Source organism: Cibotium barometz, chromosome 47 (genome assembly GCF_041138505.1).
Source record: "Cibotium barometz isolate CiBa-2024 chromosome 47, ASM4113850v1, whole genome shotgun sequence".
In the NCBI taxonomy this organism is placed as follows: Eukaryota; Viridiplantae; Streptophyta; class Polypodiopsida; order Cyatheales; family Cibotiaceae; genus Cibotium; species Cibotium barometz.
In genome coordinates this window covers 4546249-4565651 of record NC_141092.1, presented here as the reverse complement: position 1 = coordinate 4565651, position 19403 = coordinate 4546249, and the positions used below count along the sequence as shown (strand labels likewise).

General features: G+C 40.5%; 1 protein-coding gene across 1 annotated transcript; it reads left to right on the top strand.

Annotated features, from left to right (window-relative positions):
- The first annotated feature begins 7659 nt into the window (after nucleotides 1-7659).
- On the top strand, nucleotides 7660-10772 carry LOC147611287 (U-box domain-containing protein 17-like). Its single transcript, XM_086784376.1, has 2 exons — nucleotides 7660-8500; nucleotides 9649-10772. The coding sequence occupies exons 1-2, from the start codon at nucleotides 8193-8195 to the stop codon at nucleotides 10496-10498; spliced, it is 1158 nt and encodes a 385-aa protein (XP_086640502.1). The 5' UTR covers nucleotides 7660-8192; the 3' UTR covers nucleotides 10499-10772.
- Nucleotides 10773-19403: the final 8631 nt, after the last annotated feature.

Sequence of the window (19403 nt, the reverse complement as noted above, 5' to 3'; positions counted from 1 at the left end):
ACTGAGGAGCCACAAGAATCTACCTACATTGTGAACAACAAAGTCATGCCACAAGAATCTACCTGCATTGTGAACAACAAAGTTATGCAACAAGGCATCTCATGAGATGCATCAACATCTAAATATCTCCCAATCAATGTTTTAGCTTCAACAATTGCCACAATTCAAACTATTTGCCGACCCACTTTGGGAGTCACTACCAAAGGAAACCCTTTGAGATCATTACACAAGCTTGTAGATCACTTAAATGCATTGTAAAAAAAGGAGAAAAAAATACACACACACATGGGATTTACCTCTACGAACAACCATGCTTCATTTATACCTCTGGCTCACACGGAAATGAATTTAGTAAGTTACATAGCTACAATACTTGGTGCAAAAGCACATGTCATCAATAGCCAATCACATCAATGGGTAAGCTCATTGGCTTACCATTATTCTTTCAATTGGTTGATTACTATACAACTTCTCAGTGTGAATGAACACAAATACTCACCCACTGGTGAAAAATTGCAAGTCTATATGAACCATATCCTCATTATCAATATTATTCCAGTCACATCTCTCAATGGGGGGGCCATAGTGGGCAAAAGCCTTGTCAATGGTTTGACCCATCACTGAGATTTCTCTTGAAAAGGTGTAAACACAATAGATATTCTTAGCGGCACCCATTTAAACCTTGCCAGCAAAAAAACACAATAGATATTCTTAGCAGCACCCATTTAAACCTTGCCAGTAAAAAACAAACCCCTTCAACAATAATCTCTTCAGCATAAAATCCCATAATTATCTCAAGAGGTTAAGAATTTTCAATTAGCCTTGCAATTCAAAAGAATTCTTTCTCTCTCTCCAACGATTTTGAGTAGCTATATTAAGAGTTCTTCACACTCACTTTAATGCAATTTAAGGGCACAAAATATATTTATACATAAAAAAATAAAAATCACATGGGATGAAGAATGTAAAAACAGGTCCAATTCAAAATCACTTGAAGATAATTTGACAAAGTCCTACAAAATAGGGAAAGCAACATCCAAGAAGCTACATTTGCATCGCTTCAACGTACCAAATGAGGAACCAAGAATTAATCTCTCATCTTAGTGGTTGTGTCAACGTTCCTTGGAACCCTCCATCTCTTCTCCTCCATTGCTAACAAGCCTTAGAATCATTGCTAACTTAAAATAGGCAATGTAAACTTGCATGGTATTGTGTGTGTGTGTGTGTGTGTGTGTGTGTGTGTGTGTGTAAAAAGCAATCATTCACAAAAATCCCCATCCCGTTTATTAACTTCATCATTTACTAACTAGCCTTACCCATTCCTTCCAGAGGAACAATGACCATTGAACATTCATGCAACATCATAAGTATCAACAAATAGATTCTTGAATCTCCCCACAACAAAGTCTTCTACTCGATCACGAGATGAGGATGCAATCGACACGAGATGAGGATGCAATCGACAATAAGAAGGGAGGAATGTTAACCCATTTTGGGGCTAACAAGAGTTACCACTATAATTGTACATCAAATACCAAAGACGAGGACACCAAAAGCATGTATGATCAATCTATGAAGCAACAATGTCCAAATCTACAACTTGGACAGACACGAGGAAATGGTGACAGATTATTTATGGCGATTCCCACTCCAACAGTGTGTCACAAACAAGCTAGAATTCTATATTCTATGTTCATGGAGATCTATATTTGTAAAAGCCTCATAATTCTAATAAAAAGAATAATAACTTAGGTACAGATGAATAAAGAAGATTTTAGTACAAATTTGAGTAATAATGAAGTGTCATATTTTAATTTATTTATTTAGTGTAAAGTGTGCACAAGATCGTCCACCCAAATTGAAGCTTGTATATGGAAGCATAGGAAAAATAAAGGTTACCATGGAAACTGGATCTTAAATTGGATATATATATAACATTAAGTAGAGCACACATCTTTTAATGGGCGCATGGATAAGTTTGTTTCTTGTAATTTTCAATGGTGATGGAAATAATCTATTGCCAAGTGTAGTAATCATTTGTAGGGGTTACTTTTTGTCTCCTCTCTGCTAGGTTTTTGTGGGCCTTTTCTCTATTAACAATTTGGGAATAGGGGCATGACCACAACCAAGGCCATCAAGCTCAATTTTCATGGCACCAAGGGGCCTAAGGCCTAGCACCCAAGGCAAGGGATCCAAGCACAATAGTGTAACAATTTGGGAATAGGGGCATGGCCACAACCATCAAGCTCAAGTTTCATGGCACCAAGGGGCCTAAGGCCTAGCACCCAAGGCAAGAGATCTAAGCACAATATTGTAATGATATAGCCTTCAAGGAAATAATAAGCATGTATAGTTCACACATCAGCATTATGGGAGTGCAAACACAATTGGAAGCACATATACATGCACCACAGCACCCAAAGAAGCGATGGCCATACCATTCACATGAGGAGGGTGAGGATAGCACTCACACTCTCTTTGTCACTCACATAAGCAAAGGAGGTGACCTTTTTTCCCTTTATAAGGGGACTCCAAGAATAAGGCAAGTTATGTGGGATAATATCTACTAGGATTTTACTCTTCTCTTGCCATGTGTAAAATCTTTGCAATTTTGGTCTATTTGGAATGAAGCATGTGAATGAGCTTTTTACTCTTCTCTTGCCATTTGTAAAACCTTTGCAATTTTGGTTCCTTTGGAATGAATCATGTGAATGAGCTTTTTACTCTTCTCTTGCCATGTGTAAAATCTCTGCAATTTGGTTTCTTTGGAATAAAGAGAAGCATGCAAATGAGCTTTTGCGAGCAAGTGTGAACTTTTCGGGAAATTCTTTGTAACTTTTGGGGAAATTCTTTGTAGCTTTTGTTTTCTTTGGAACGAAGAGAAGCATGTGAATGAAGAACTTTTGGGGACAAGTTTGTGAATTTATAACTAGAGTTCCCGATTATATTTCTCGTGATGCCTTCTTTTGAGCTAGATCAAAAGTTGATTTTGAAATTGAATGCCAATCAATATTAGAATTTGAAGGACCATTTTGGAATTGAAGGACCATAAATTTCTAGGACATCCTCGTTGAAAATTAAAGTTTTAGAACATATATTTTGGGGATTTCTCTACATAAAAGACCTAAAAATAGATCCTTCGTGATTTGATGGGTTCATAGAGAACTAAAGTTTGGGAAATCTCAAGTCGGCAAAGTTAAGGAAATAACTAGAACTTAAATGATTTAGGAATCATAAGGAAAGACAATCCTCATTGAAAATTAATTTTTTAGAACACATATTTTGGGGATTTTGTTTCATAAAGGCCCTAAAATAAATGAATCATACATAAGGAAAGACCATCCTCATTGAAAATTAATTTTTTAGAACACAAATTCTGGGAATTTCTTTACATAAAATCCCTAAAATCATATCACATAGGTCCTTCATGATTTGATGGGTTCATAGAGAAGTAAGTTTGGGAAATTTCAAGTCGACAAAGTTAAGGAAATAACTATAACTTAATTGATTTAGGAATCATAAGGAAAGACTTAATAATGACAGGTGATAGGGTTTTAGGACAGTCATAAACTAATGAGTCCTAGATTGCATGTAAGACTTGGAGGTAAGAAGGCCTTTGATATGTCCAATTCTTCAGGAGGAAACTAAGGGGAAATTAAGATGTGTGAGATCAAGTGTGACTCACATCATACATGTAAATGTAAATGCAATATACTTCATGAGAACTTAAGAGAAAAATGCTTGCCTCTTTGACAAGAAGTACATGGTCCAAAGAAATAAGAGTATCTCCTTATAAAATAAGTCCCTCTGAGCTTCTTTAATTCCAAGAGCTTCACACAAGGCACATAGTGAAAATCTCCCATCCATAAGAACCTAGCTCTACACTATGCAATGTGCAAAAGCCATGGATGATCAATACCAATTTAATGAAGAATTGAACTTGCTGATCAAAGAGTGGGATGTAAACCTCAAAATTGAGGTGGATTTGGAAAATTATGCTACGATATAAGGAACTTGATGATAAACCTCTAAAACGAGAAAATTTGTGAGAACTTTCTTGTTCTTCATGAGAACTTAAGAGACAAGAAACCCTACAAACCTATGCATGCTCGCCTCTTTGACAAGAAGTACATGGTCCAAAGAAATAAGTGTCTAGAATCTCCATATGAAATAAGTCTCTATGAGCTTCTTTAATTCCAAGAGCTTCACACAAGGCACATAGTGAACCTCTCCCATCCATAAGAACCTAGCACTGCACTATGTAATGGGAAAAAGGCATGGATGTTCGGGACCAATGTATTGAAGATTTGAACTTGTTGATTGAAGGGTTGGATGCAAACTCCTTCAAGATCTCAAAATTATATATGCTATGGAACTTGATGATAGACCTCCAAGGAGAAAGTTTGTAAAGAACTTGGATGTTTTATTTGAGTGGGATTACTATAGTTGAGTAGACTTCGATGCTGTGAGGAAAGAAAAAAACTTGGAGAAAATGCATGAAGTTGAACAACAAAGCAAGGATCATTTGGAGACACAAATAGGAATAAGAATTGGGTGGAATTTGTCTAGAAGTTTTTAAAGATACAACCAAAAACCCATGAAAAAAAGGTAATCAAAGTGAATTTCAAGGCAAGGATGGTGCTAGACATTGATATTTAGCACAAAAGGATTGGTCATGAAAACATTCAAAAGCTGAAATCTATGCAAATATAAGGCATTGTTGGTGGTCTACCTAGATTTAAATATGATGGGAGTACACATGTTTGTGAGGCATGCCAATTTGGGAAACAAGCAAGGTTGCCATTTCCCAGGTATAGTCAAATGAGTAGAAGACCACTTGAGGTTGTGCATAGTGATATATGGGTTCCCATGCAAACCCAATCAATAAATGAGAGCAGGTATTACATCACATTTATTGATGGTCTTAAAGACCACAACAAAATGAAGGAAACAACTTAAACATGCCCTTGCAACACAACCCTAGCCTTATTGGGAGAGCTCAAAGGTTGGGAGTATGTTACAAATGTAGAGAGTTATGGCATATGACTTTTCAATATACTAAGAAGTCACCATCCCAAATTAAACAAAATTTAGCACTAGTTGGGTTTCAAAATCTTAATTGTGGGTCTTAATGGAAATTATGTTAAGCACTAATAATTATGATTGATAGACTAATTAATCCTCACAAACAAAATTTAGACCTTTCGAGGAAAGCCTTAGTTGGTCTTACACCCCCCCGCATGCTTGAAAATGGCAAATCCCTCAAAAATACTTTACAAGGGTGACCCTTGGAAGTTGAGGGAATAATCCAAGAAAAGGACAAATCCCCTCCGGATTTGGAGAGTCATACATTTCCTTGTGTCCCTTTGAAAAAAGAGAAGAGAAACAACTCATTTTCTTTTCTTCAAGTTTAGAGACACAAATAGGAATAAGAATTGGGTGGAATCTATCTAGAAGGTTTTAACGATACAATCAACAACACAGGAAAACAAGGATCATTTAGAGACACAAATAGGAATAAGAATTGGGTGGAATTTGTCTAGAAGTTTTTAAAGATACAATCAACAACATAGGAAAACAAGGTAATCAAAGTGAATTTCAAGGAAGGGATAAGTCTTAAAGACCACAATGAGTGTGTTACAAATGTAGAGAGTTATGCCATATGACTTTTCAATATACTAAGAAGTCACCATCCCAAATTAAACAAAATTTAGATCCCAATTGAGTTTCAAAATTTAGATCCCAGTTGAGTTTCAAAATCTTAATTGTGTTTCAATGGAAATTATGTTAAGCACTAATAATTATGATTGATAAACTAATTAATCCTTATTAACAAAATTTAGACCTTTCTCCCACATGCTTGAAAATGGCAAATCCCTCAAAAATACTTTAAAAGGGTGACCCTTGGCAGTTGAGGGAACAATCCAAGAAAAGGGCAAATCCCCTCCGGATTTGGAGAGTTGTACATTTCCTTGTGTCCCTTTGAAAAAATAGAAGAGAAACAACTCATCATCTCTTTCTTCAAGTTGGGCCACTTTATCTCTATTCAAAGTTCAAACCCTTTGGACCCATATTATTTTCCTCATGAAGAGGGGGAGCATTTCTCCCCAGTATATAATGGGGGTGTCCATTTTCAATGTAACGTGTATTTTACCCCTTCTTGGCTCCACTTTTCACACATGGGGGAAGAAGCCATTTATCAACATGTTATTCTATTGAAGGGTGGGGCCACCCAAGCCATGTGGCTGTGTTCTTTTTATCAAGGGGAAAAATCCATGTTTTTTATTCAAAGTAAGAGACTGGTTGTTTCAAGAGGGCAAAAGTCCATGTTATTTCCAAGGTCAAATATTCAAAAATTTATTACAGCCAAAATGACAAGTTGTAGCTCACATGGATATAACGAAGTTACAACCTTCTAAAAATTGCTTATTCATCCTTCATGAAAAGGTGACTACTAAACTAGGTTTTATACATGCATTTTGGTGATGCGGACATATATAGTACTCGGTACATCTCTAGAGGTCCATAACTTTTTAACTGAAGCTCCCATGGATATGTTCGCTTGGGGATCGGATCCCAAGCTTAGGCTTATTACAAAGCTTTGTAATTGCAAGCCCAATCTTAGGCTTGTTACAAAGCCACTTGGCTTGCCATGAGTGGGGAGCCCTTCTTGGCCGTTCATGAGGGGTGGAAAGTTTGGGGGTCCAATTCCATGCCCAACCAATGTTCGCCTTGCTTACAAGCTAGTGTGAAACCTTATCTTATCTAAGGGATGTGCTACCATTTACAAGGTTGCATCGTGACTTTCAGGAGGAGAAAGGTCACCGCCTTATTCACCCAGGTGTTTGTGCACCCCCTCACTCCACAAAAGGGTGAGAGAAGAAAGCGCGTGTTCCTATGCACAAAAAAAGGGGGGTGTGTGCTTCAAAAAAAGAAAAAGAGGGTTGCATTGCAAGGCCTTGTGTGAAGGAGCCCCTTGATGTGGACACACACCGGCCAAATGATAAAAATGCGTAGGGAAGTGGGAAAGGTCTTGTGAATGTCGAGGGATAAGATCACGATGCAAGGACGGGGAACCCAAAGATGGGTGAAAAAGGCGTGGGCGGCCGAGTCGTCTCTTGGTCGTTTTGGGCGATTGCTCCTGGCCCGCCCGATTTTTTGAATATTTCTAAAATAGCGCATGGGCCTTTTTCTGTGGGGTCCTGTTTTGTGTATTTAAAAAGGTTTTTAGTTTTGAAAATTTTTGTAGTTTTTTTTTTTAATTGAGAAAAAGTTAAGAAAAATGTGGACAGAATCTTATGCTTGAAAGATGAGTATCCGAGGCGCCAACGCCGCTGTTTTAGCAGCGATTTAGCGGCGCGACCTTTTAAAAAGATGTCCCAAGAGCCGCCACGTGCCGGTCGCTTTGCAAGCTCAGAACTGGCACCCAAACCGCGCCGACCGTCTACAGCCCGCCTCCAGACCAGCGGCCGCCACCCGATGCTGCCGGCCACGCGGCACTGTCGATGCCGTCGGATGAGTATCTGCTACGTGGAAGCTTCTCCGTAGATGTTGAAAGGCCGCCGTCGGATGAAAAGAAACCAGGGACAGCCGTCGATAAGGAATATCTAAAATTTGTTTTTCTTTTTAATAAAAGTCTTTCTTAGGGATCTTCGATGTGAGCGATGGACCGACTAAAGGGGCCTCTGCACTGTGCAGTGCAGTCATCGTCCCGACTCCCCTCCTCTGCTGGCCATAGCCATAGCTTGCTTCTTGGTTTCCATCAATTTGTTGGGTCCTGCACGTCACGTACACTTGCAAGAAAACATGCAGAAGACTTTGCACCCGCACGACCACATCCTTGTCTTATCCCATCGTCTCTCTCTCTCTCTCTCTCTCTCTCTCTCTCTCTATCTAGCTAAATAGTAGTAGCTATGGCGTCCCCTTCCAATCCTCTCTTCAGCTACCATTAGCTTAAATTTCCTTGGTCCCCACCCTCTCACCTTTCTTAGCCCTCGCGTTCGAGTCAAGCCAACCGAAATCCCTCTCCCATGGCCGTCTTCTCCTTAGCTCCTTCAAAAAGAGCTCCACGCAATTAGAGAGCCCTTAATGATCCCCATAGAAGCTTAGACACACAGCTCCTTGTTGAAACCCTCTCTGAATTGCTCTGTGTAGCCACTCCTTGCTGTACGGCTGCTGTATTTTGTACGGCCATGGTGCTGGAAAATGAGAAGATTTTGCCGGCGCAGGACATGGAAGCCTTGGAGATGGACTCCCTTACCGGAACCAACAAGCAGGGCATGCAGGAGGTGCTATGGTCTCTCCTATATGGCATGGGTGAGGCACGCCTTCGAGCCGCCCGGGAGATTAGGAGGCTCACTAAGACATCAGCCAAATGCCGAGCCTACCTAGCCGCCGCAGGAGTCATCATCCCCCTAGTCTCTATGCTCAAATCCTCTTCTATGGAAGCAAGGGAAGCAGCCATCCTAGCACTACTGAACCTTGCAGTCCGAAATGAAAGGTAGGCCTCAATCAACATCTCTTTCTTTACAATTCTTTAGATTATTCATCATTTTGAACATGCTGTTTATACACTAGAATGCGTATGTACTACCGTGTAATCCCTTCGATTATTCATCATTTGGAACATGCTGCACATGCTGTTTATACACTAGAATGAGTATGTACTACCACATAAAACCCTTTTGTTTCCAGAGTTTAGAGGCCTGGAAACAGGTGCCCTTGGGGGCTGGAATCTCTTTGTGCAGCAGGGATATGTTGGTCCTAATTCCCTGCAGCCCCCATAGATTTACCTATGTTGCACCAGTATTTTATGCGAATCGCTTTGTTTCTTAGGAGTCAGCTTAGAAGAGAATGAGAAGTTACTTGTACATATTCCTAACAATATGAGCCCTCCAAGTCTTAGTCCCAAGATCCCCTTTAGATTTCTGCCCAGCAGTGATGCTGGTAAGCTAGCTGTCTTCAATGGTTTTTTTCATTTATAAACAGCTTCTCTTGTTATGGTTCAGTTCCATGTGGTCTTCCCTATTTGCTTTAAAACTCAAATTGAGCAGATCTGTTGCTAATCTGTGCTAGAATGGTGTGTTGCCTCCCTAGATATATAAGTTTACTTGGTGTCCTTGATTAACTTCTCATCACAGATCCAACGGGTGTATAGCAGCCCAGCAGTGTGGGCTTGTGACTTGAAGAGAGAAGAAGAAGAAGAAGGGGGAGTGGGCGGGGGCCTTGTGGGGGGGGGGGGGGGGGGGGGTTGTGGGATGTGCAGGTTCAAATCCCCACAGGCCCTGTTGGTGCTGTTGGGATTGCAACCACAATTTGTAAGGCCTTTGGGCAGGAAGACCAATTTGTAAGGCCTTCGGGCAGGTACAGAAGGATCTACTCAAGGAAAAAAAAACCACATAAAATTTGTATAAGACTAGTCACAGAACCTTTGGCCGCTCCCCAGCAGGTGCTTATGATGGATCCAACTTCCAGCCCAATTCCACCTTAACAAATCATGTTACTATGTTACCTTATGTTAAGGCATAATGATTTTGCCATATAATTAGCTTATCTTATTAACAAACACCCAAATTCCCTCCTCAGAAATTTTGGAAATTGAATGCCATTTTTTGTGGTTTCACTGAGCATGTTTTGTTTCGATTTCAGGAACAAAGTGAGGATTGTCAAGGCAGGAGCCATCACTCCCTTGGTTGAGCTGCTGCAGTCTGAGGATGCAAACTTGAGGGAATCAGCTGCAGCTGCAGTTTTGACATTATCAGCTTCAAATGTGAACAAACCTGTGATCGGTTCCTCAGGCTCGACCCCTCTGCTTGTAGAGATGCTCACCTGTGGAAGCCTCCAAGGCAAGGTTGATGCCGTAATGGCCTTGTACAATCTGTCCACTCATCCAGAAAATCTTGTCCCAATTCTTGCAGCTGGTGCAGGTGCTCCCTTGATCCTTCTGCTGAAAGATTGCAAGAAATCATCAAAGGTGGCAGAAAAGATAACTGCCTTACTCGAGTCACTGATGGATTTTGAGGAAGGTAGGTGCAGCGTCATCAAAGAACAAGGTGGACTGTTGGCTATGGTGGAGGTGTTGGAAGAGGGGTCGGTGCAAGGTAGGGAGCATGCTGTTGGAGCACTTCTTACGATGTGCCAAAGCAACAGGTGTAAGTACAGAGCTGCCATTCTCGAGGAAGGAGCGATTCCAGGTTTGCTAGAGCTCACAGTGCAAGGCACGCCACAGGCCCAGCAGAAGGCTCGGAAATTGTTGGAGTTGCTGAGGGATTCTCCTCAATCGCAGAGGTCTGGCATGGCTTCTGCTTCTGCATCTGCCATGCTACAGAGTATTGTTTATGACATTGCCACCCATGTGGACAATGCTGAGCCTGGCACTGGAACTGCCAAGAAAATGCTCACGGAAATGGTCCAGCTCAGCATGGATCAGAGCATGCAGCACTTGCAACAGAGAGCACTGGTCTGTGTCCCATCAGATCTTCCACGCTCAACTGTGTGATCTAGGTTTGGTCCAAGTAGAGAGGTTTTGTATCAAAAGTCTTCCATGCTTGTTGAAGTAGGAGTTCGGTTTGTGCCACTCGGCAAGCATGTGAAGCCCCCCTTGTTCATATTACGTCCATCTAGGCACAAAATGTTGAGTCATGACAGGTAGTTGAATACAAGAAGGCTGTACACTAAAGTAGATCAGTCTGGGTCACTTAGCCTTTTACTATGGCTGTGCCCTTATTTTGCTTCATATTTTTAGACAGGAAATATATTGAGTGTGTTTAGGATGATCTCCGTTGCTCTATGGTGGTAGTGTTTTCATGTGACACCCGCTTTTTCTTGGAAATGAGTTCAGGGATTATATGAGGTGTGTGTAGGCTTCAACTTATTTAGTTGAGGACTTAAAGATCATTTGGATGCCACACTTTTCTTCCAATATTTTTGATACAACTAAGTATGGTGTTATCTACTCTCAACTTTTTAGATGCTCTCGTCTTTACTCTACTAAATTTGCCTTTATCTCTCAATCACGCCATCTTATTTTGTTGCTTATCGAGAAAGGTTATAGTTTCAATAAGATTTTGAAAAAAGTTCGTTCTTTCATGAATCATAGTAAGTTTATCTTTGGTATTTCAGCTTTTGGAATGTTTAAAATGATAAGTTTTATAGCAGTGGGGAGCTGAAAAGCCCACTTAATTCATAATTCAATGCTCTTTTTTGTAAAAGTGGATTGTTCTAGCTTAGAGTAGGGTTTGTTGTTTTAACTTAGAGTAGGCCTTGTTTAGTCTTTTTTTAATTCTTTCTAGCTCTAGCTTAATATAGACTTAGTTTGGTTCTTTCCTATGTTTTGTGATTCTTTGTTGTTATACCTTAGAGAAGACTTTGAGTGCTAGTCTCTACATGGTTGAGTATGACCATCACCTCCAGAGAGTGATAGAAACTCAGTTCGCTGGTTTTATAAAGCATGTTCTTTTGGACTAACCTTTTACAAACCTGCACCTACTCTTGGGCACTAATGACGTGAGTAGGAATGTCATAGCTTATTGTCCACACTATGCATGATAGAGTTGAACCTACGCTTCATGTTCGGACAGACATTGGAGTTAATGGTTGCGCTTTTGAGTCGAAGTCTTTTTTGAAGTTTAGCTTAATGTTTGGTTCTGGCTCTTAAGTGCTTTAGGCCTAGAGTTTACAGTTCTCTATTTTGCTATTTTGTGTTGTTGTTTAGTATCTCAGCTCAAAAGGTTTAAGTTCTTATTAAGAAGTGTGTGTATGCTTTTGTGGTGTGTGTTTTATTTTTTATTTTTTAAAGTTTTTTTCAGTCATGTAATTGTTTTGTTTTCTTTTCTTTTCTTGTTTTCTTTTCTCTTGTTTCTTGTTTCTTGTTTTTTGTTTTTTTGTTTTGTTTGTTTGTATTTGTTTTTTTTGTTAATGTCTTAATTAAAAGTCTTCGTTTGATATTATCTTTTGATTTTCTCTCCTTAGTAGCTAGGTTTGTTAGTTTATTTATTTTTTATCTTTCAAATGCTTTGTTTTTGTTTTTGTCTTTGTCTTTCTTCACTATTATTTCTTTCTCAAATCTCTCAATTCGTAAGTAAGTTCATATTTTTCTGACCTTATGAAGGTATATACTATAATGCTGGTGCTTTGCATGACCTGTTACATTTCTAGAGTAGCGGTGGTTTGCCTGGTTTGTGACTTTGTATGGATGTATCTGATAAGGCATGCTCCCATTTCGTAGTTCTTGCCTTTGGTTATTAGATTGGAAGGTCTTTGCGAGGATGCTGATCTGTTGTTTTTCTTGAGCATTTTAAGGTTTGTTGCCATGATGAAGGGATAGATATCCTTTCCAAGGGGCTCCTACGTATGATCCTTAAGGCATAAGGCTTTTGTTAGGACATTCGATGCTAGAGACCTTGTTGAAGCATAACATACAATATCTTCACAAAATAAAAAAAGCTTATGCCTTTGCCATTACCTTCCTGACGTTATCCACTGCAGTTTGACATTGTTCGGGACAAAAGAAAGTACTGGGATTCATCTTCACCTTTTGAGGGGCATTGTCATTGTGGAAGCCACATGACAGCAACTTGATGCTTTCTTTCTAGATTTTGAGAAGGCTTATGATAAAAGTAGATTGCACCTGTCTTGTCTGGAAAGCCTATGTTTAGGAGCTATCGATTCTTGAAGTTTCCCGACCACTACTTGGAAATACACTAAACATGTTTCTTAAATAGAGACAGTGCTCCATATCATTGTTTGCAAGTTGAGAAGGCCTACTAACATCTTCTTCTTCTTTTTTTGTAATGCGAGATTTTTATTTGTACCAAGCAGTGTCCTTACGAATGAGAGCTGGAAGTAAGACTAGATCACGAGACCTTACCCCAAACACACACACGCTTCACCCATTGCTCTACCGCACTTTGTTCATATGACATAGGGTATCAACAATTCAAGGCATTAAGTACACATCTTCAATGATTGCCGATTCATATCCATGACCTTGATGAGCCATTAGCCTCATAGATATCATGACTCCACGTAGGAGAACCTGCCCCGCTTTGTAGCAGTGGTAAAGATCTACTTTATGGTCTCATGTGCAAAAAATTATCAGAGACCAACGAGTGCTAGCTCATCTGGTAGAGCGTTGGTTTCTACTCCCAAGGTCTTGTGTTCAAGTCTTGGGGGCCTCGTTAGGTACCTACCCTTGATGGGTTGATTATAAGCATGTACGATGGGTTCGCCAGCCCTCATCCCGGCGGGGCTGCCTCCACCTCACGGAGGTTGGGTGTGTGTGTGTTTCTAAAATTTCCTGTACCTTCGAAAAAATATATATATATATATATATCAGAGGAAACCTTCTAGCTTATAAAGCCTTCTTCCCCTCCCTGCTTAGGGTGAGGAAGACAGCCTTCAGTGGGTTCCTTGTGTGTGTTACAATGTCGGTGTGTGTGTAACTTAACCTAGAAGTAGCCTGCTCCCTCTTTTTGCAGGCATTTGCAACAATCTATCATATTGGAGTATGGCTGGCATCTCATTGGTCAGTGAGTGATTCTCTCCACAATCTGGTATACCAGGTCCTCTCTCTTTCTCTCCCTTTCTCTTTTAGGAATTCCTATTCTAAACTCAGACAAACTCACATCCACTGTTGCAACCTTGAAGCATTGATCCCGAGACCACCTACTCAGAACTTCCCTTCTCTAACCGACCAGGCAACCCGCCAGGGACTGATTCGCACAGTCTCTCTCTCTCTCTCTCTCTCTCTCTCTCTCTCTCTCTGTGTGTGTGTCTCATTGCTTGTTTTGGAAGACATTCCTTTGTGCTGTAAACCCTTCAGCATCTTACTTCACTCTTAGCTTTCCTTGGCAAAAGAGGAGGAGAGGTTGATACCAGCGTGCTCACATGTGGGTGGGGGCTTCAGAAGCTGGCCCTACAGGAGCTTTCAGGGGTCCTAAAGCTCCTGCTTTTCTTTTCCAAACTAGCAAGGCCCAAATGTGCATCTTCAATGGGTTCTTTGCAGGTGGATATCTTGGCAAGAGCAGCACCTCGCCCACCTTCTTGCATACAACCTACCCTTTGGAGTACGACTCGCCTCCCAATGGCGAACTGGGTGGTGGTAGCTACTAGCCTCTTGCCACAAGGTGGTATACCACCTGTTGTGGTATATCTTGTTACTCATAGCAGTGATTCTAATCCATTTCTTCACACCTCACCTTAATCGACCCTAGATGCAATTCTCAAGCTGGTATCAAAGCCCCCACACATACTAGATAACTTTAATGGTGAAGTTTTTTTGTACATGGCAAGTAAAACTCAAGTTTGTTTTCATGAAAGATGGGCTTTGGGGGATAGTTAGTGGAAGGGAGAAATGTCAAGATTAGAAGTGGAGGATAGTGAAGAGATGAGAGAGTTCTAGCCATCATTACATTAGGGCTAGGCAATAGTTTCATCCATCACATTGCAAAAGATATGCAACAGAAGATAACTCTAAGAGAGAAACTATTTGGTGCTGCCAAACAAAAGAACTCCAAAATAAGTCTAAAAATTTAGCTTTTTTGGTTGGACATCAAAAAGTGTGTCCCTCTAAGCACATCTAAATAAAATCAAAAGTGTTATGCAACAACTTGCATGTGTTAGGTCTCTAGTGGAAGAGGAGGATTCCATGACAAACCTTCTCAAGAGCATGACCTTCGAACCCGTTTGGCTACCTTGAAGAATCTACCCAACCCGACCTTCACTTGCATTGAAGGACTCTTGATCGAGGAAGAAAAGAGATTCAAAGTAAAAGTAGGTGGATCCTCATCACACTACCATGAGAAATCTTTCTTCACCAGAGGACCAAGAGCTAGAGTGCAGTGCAACTTTTGTGGCAAGCTAGGCCACATAGAGAGAGACTGTTGGAGCAAGAACAATGAAAGTCCAGATGCTAGGGTTTCATAATAGACAAGCTATGGTGGGTGAATCTCTCCGCAGCTGCTAGAGAGAACGACTGGATGACGAAGAAGAGAAAGAGCGTTGCATAACTCAAAGCAAGTTTGATTGATATGATTGATTGATGAGTACAATGCCTTTAGGTAGGTATAAAACCTTATCTTATGACTCAACACACACACATGTATTGCCACATGGCACACTTATCTTCTCATAAGAGGTGGTTCACATGCATATGAGACGCATACACATAATAACAAGACCAACAACAACAACAAGAGGTGCAACTATGCCATGTAGACTTCCAACAATAGATATACTATAGAGGATTAATGAGTAAGGCTTTGAGCTAGTCCAAGTTCCAACAGAGTTGCAAAACCCAGAGGTTCTAGGGAACCCACCTCCTACAAGACCCTCTCACCTTTGCAACCTCTGCTCTAGGCAGACTCAAATCTCCTCAAACAAATCCTGAGTCGTCTTCTTCTCAAAATTAAACAGACTTCAATATAGCCACCTATCTTAAAGCTGCTTCACCACAAAACACCTTGGCTCTCTCATGACTTTCTTCTCTACAAAACTAGGCTCACACACAACAATTTTTCTCCCACATCTTTCTGTAACCATGCGCTTCCCTTTGCAATCTCTAGCATCTCCTCCTCTATTGCACATACACAATGGCTAGTTCCATTTTGGAAGGTGGCCACACAACAGTTATCTTTTCTAAAGTTTATAACCATGCATCGGCAATCTATTTCATTTTCTTGGGGTTGGGGTGGACATATTTATTGGGCACAAAAAATCCTAGCATAGTTTGCCCAACCCCCATGGTTAGAGCATTCATGCTCAACCATATGCTGCTGGCTCACCAAAACAATCCTCAAAGAAAAGTACATTTGAATCCCAACAAGAATCTCTTGTATTGGCTGGAACATCTGCATCAGCAAGGCAGGCTTGTATACCTATGAATTGTTCTAAATTGTCATAATTCAGCATCAATATGGCTTTAACCTTTAATTGAGAATGTAGTTGTGTACAACCTTGAAGGGACCTCCCACTTGATCTGGAACTTGGTCTGAAAAGTATTGTCCAGCTTGTTGTTGTATCTGAGCACCAGATCCCCTTCTTTGACACCTTTATCCTTAACAGTCGCATTGAAACGCTCAGCTCTCCGATTGCTTAACTGAATATAATGGTCCAAGGCTTCCTCTCTAGCTAACTGCAACTCTTGTAGATCCAACAATCTCTCTTTATACACATCCAAACCACTATCTTGATGCTTCAGAAGAAACTGTAAACTGGGAATCTCAACTTCAGTAGGTATCATAGCCTCTTTCCCAAAAACTAGGAATCTCAACTTCAATAGGCATCATAGCCTCTTTCCCAAAAACAAGATGATAAGGTGAAAACCCAGTAGGCTGATTTGACAGTTTTCTTGTAAGCCCTTAGAGCTGAGGAAATATGCAAGTCCCGTTTCTTGGGATGCTCCTCCAGACACTTAGTTAGCATAGTGAATGACTCTCCATTGAATCTCTCTACTAGCCCATTACATTGTGGATAGCAAGGAGTAGAGTATATTGAATGACTCTCCATTGAATCTCTCTACTAGCATAGTGAATGACTCTCCATTGAATCTCTCTACTAGCCCATTACATTGTGGATAGCAAGGAGTAGAGTACCTATGTGTGATATGTAATTTCTGCATAAGCTCATGTATAATCTCTCCTCTGAATATCCAGACCCTTGGTCTCTCAATAACACCAATGGCATGCCAAATATAGCACATATGTCTTCAAAAAAAATTTTGGCCACCTCTTTAGCGGTTACATTCTTCACACATCAAGCTTCAGCCCATCTGGTTAGATAGTCTACTCCAGTCAATATATAGGTCTTGCCTTAGCAGTAGTGGGAAAAGGACCAATTACATCCAATCCCCACTTTTCAAAAGCCCCATATGGTATAATACTCTTACTCAAATCATATTGCAAAACCTTTATGCCTTGTTTCTAATAGGGCTCACAGCTCCTGCACCAATAATAAACATCTCTTCTCATACTAGGCCATACATACCCACCAGCAGTCAAAATTTTTCTCAGTGTCAGCTTCAGGGCAAAATGCCCTCCACACACCCCTTCATAGGCAGGAGGTCATAATGGCAAAGATCTCCTCCCTGTTTAGAACTCTCCTCAAAATCAAATCCTTGCCTTTCATATATAGTTGATCATTTAGAATAGTGTACTGCAAAGCTTTCTTTATAAAACCATATTTCTGCCTTTTGGACAAATCTGCACAGCAGCAGGCAGGTACAAGACTTGTGTGTAAAAAATCTTCAATTCCCTATAAATTCTCTCTTCCAGTATAGCTGGGATGGGCTACAATGATGGTATGCACTTCCATATCCTTTCCCAACCCCTCTTTTGCTAATGCATTTGCAACTTGTTTCTGCTCTCTCTTCACATGCTGTATCTACACTTCCTGAAATCTATGCAACATCCTCTTAATATGAAAATTCCATTCTTTCAATTTAGGGTTCTTAGCTTTCCAAATAGATTGCAGCTATCTAATGACCAATAAATTGTCCCCTTTGATAATAAGTCTTCTGATGCCCTTCTTGATACGTTGCTGAAGCCCATACTCCAAGGTAGCATACTCAGCCTCATTGCTAGTCTGCACCTGCAATTTAATCCCTTCATAAAAAACCTCTTTGCCCTCTAGATCCAATAAAACTATTCCTCTATTGACCACTCTTGAGCTTCTCTTGAAAGCCCTATCAAAGAACAGTGTGAGAATCTGATAGCCTTGATTTAGGATCCTTCCATCTGTGTACCTTATTATTTGCAACAAATGTCTCTTCCTTCAACACCACTGGATTCTGCCTATATGTCAGAATATTAGATAGTGTAGCCCTAGTGCTATCCTCCACCATGCAAGTAAACTGGAACTTCTGCAGTTCAATCAACCACTTGGACAATATCTTCAAAGGAATGTCTGAATTGATCAGATGAGGAAGTAGAGAATAATGGGTAAGAATAGTAAAAGGCTTTGGGAGTAAGTAGGACCTAAATTTCCTCAAAGCAAACACCACAACCACCATCACCTACTCTGTCTCAAAATATGTCCTCTCCCCTTTGTTCTACTGACAAAATATGCAGGCCTCATATAAGAATGTTCCTTCCCCTGCTGCAACAGAATTGCTCCCATAGCATCCTCACCCACACTAGGGTTCACAAAAAATTCTTTGCTCTAATCAGGAGGCATGACCATTGGCAAAGTACTCAAGACCTCTTTCACTTGCATAAAGGCCTCTTCCTCCTTATCTTGCCAACTCAAAGGATCCCTTTGGGATGGGATGCTTACTGTGATGGATATAAAGCTTGAGACAGAAGAAAGATGAACCTAGCAAGATATCTTACCTTTTGGGTAAAAGTCTGCAATTGCTTCACATCTTGAGGAGCTTCCAATAAAAGAAAAGCTTTCACCTTTTTAGGATCAGCTTCAATTTCATTCTCTGAAACCATCGCTCATGTGCATCACAAAGTGTACTCATGCAAGTAACATCATCTGCATGTTCTCTTGGATTACGTGAAGCTGAAAGTTTGCTCTCTTATAAAGTACGAAGCAGCCAACGAGGCACAACTCTAGCCTCCTCCGTTGCTCTCCACTCTTGCTCCACTGCTTCCTCCACATTTTGAGGTGTAATGACCCCATTCATGGGGTGATTTTGAGCACCCAAATTTTGTCCATTGGATAAAGTTGATGGTTGATCTGTTGAGCCATCAATCCCCAACGGGAGAAGTCCTTGAAACATGTTATGTGGGCCCGAAGGTGGTTGTCCAAAAAATTCAGCCAATAGCTGGTCTAAATTTTTAGCAAATACATCTCTGCTGTCCAAAATCCTGTGTGGAAGGATTAAAAAGATGATAGCCTTTACTGCCACTGCTATAACCCACAAATATGCACTTAGTTGCTTTTTCATCAAGCTTACCTCTCAACTATTGAGGCACATGTGCATATCCTATACATCCAGAAACTCTAAAGTGATCAACTTTAGGTTTCCTTTCGTGCTAGGCCTCATATGGCGTGATGGTTTTGAATGCTTTGGTAGGGCATCTGTTCAACACATGTAGCACACATTATTGCATCCATCCAGAATTTGTGAGGAAATCCTTTGCCTTTAACCATGCATCTAGCCATTTCCATCAAAGACCTGTTCTTTCTCTCAGCAACACCATTTTGTTGAGTAGAATATGGCATCGTGCATTGATGCTTTATGCCTTTCTCTGCCATAAATGCTTTGAAAGCAATGGACATGTATTCCCCCCCTTGATCTGTACAGAGGGTTTGCACTTTGCAACCTGTTTGATTTTAGCAAAAGAGGAGACGAACAACAAGTTCTTGTTAATTCCTGGCACATACAATACATTTGAAAGACATAAGTCTGCACCATCTGTTGTTGTGAGGATCACCTCACCAACACCTTGAACTGGATA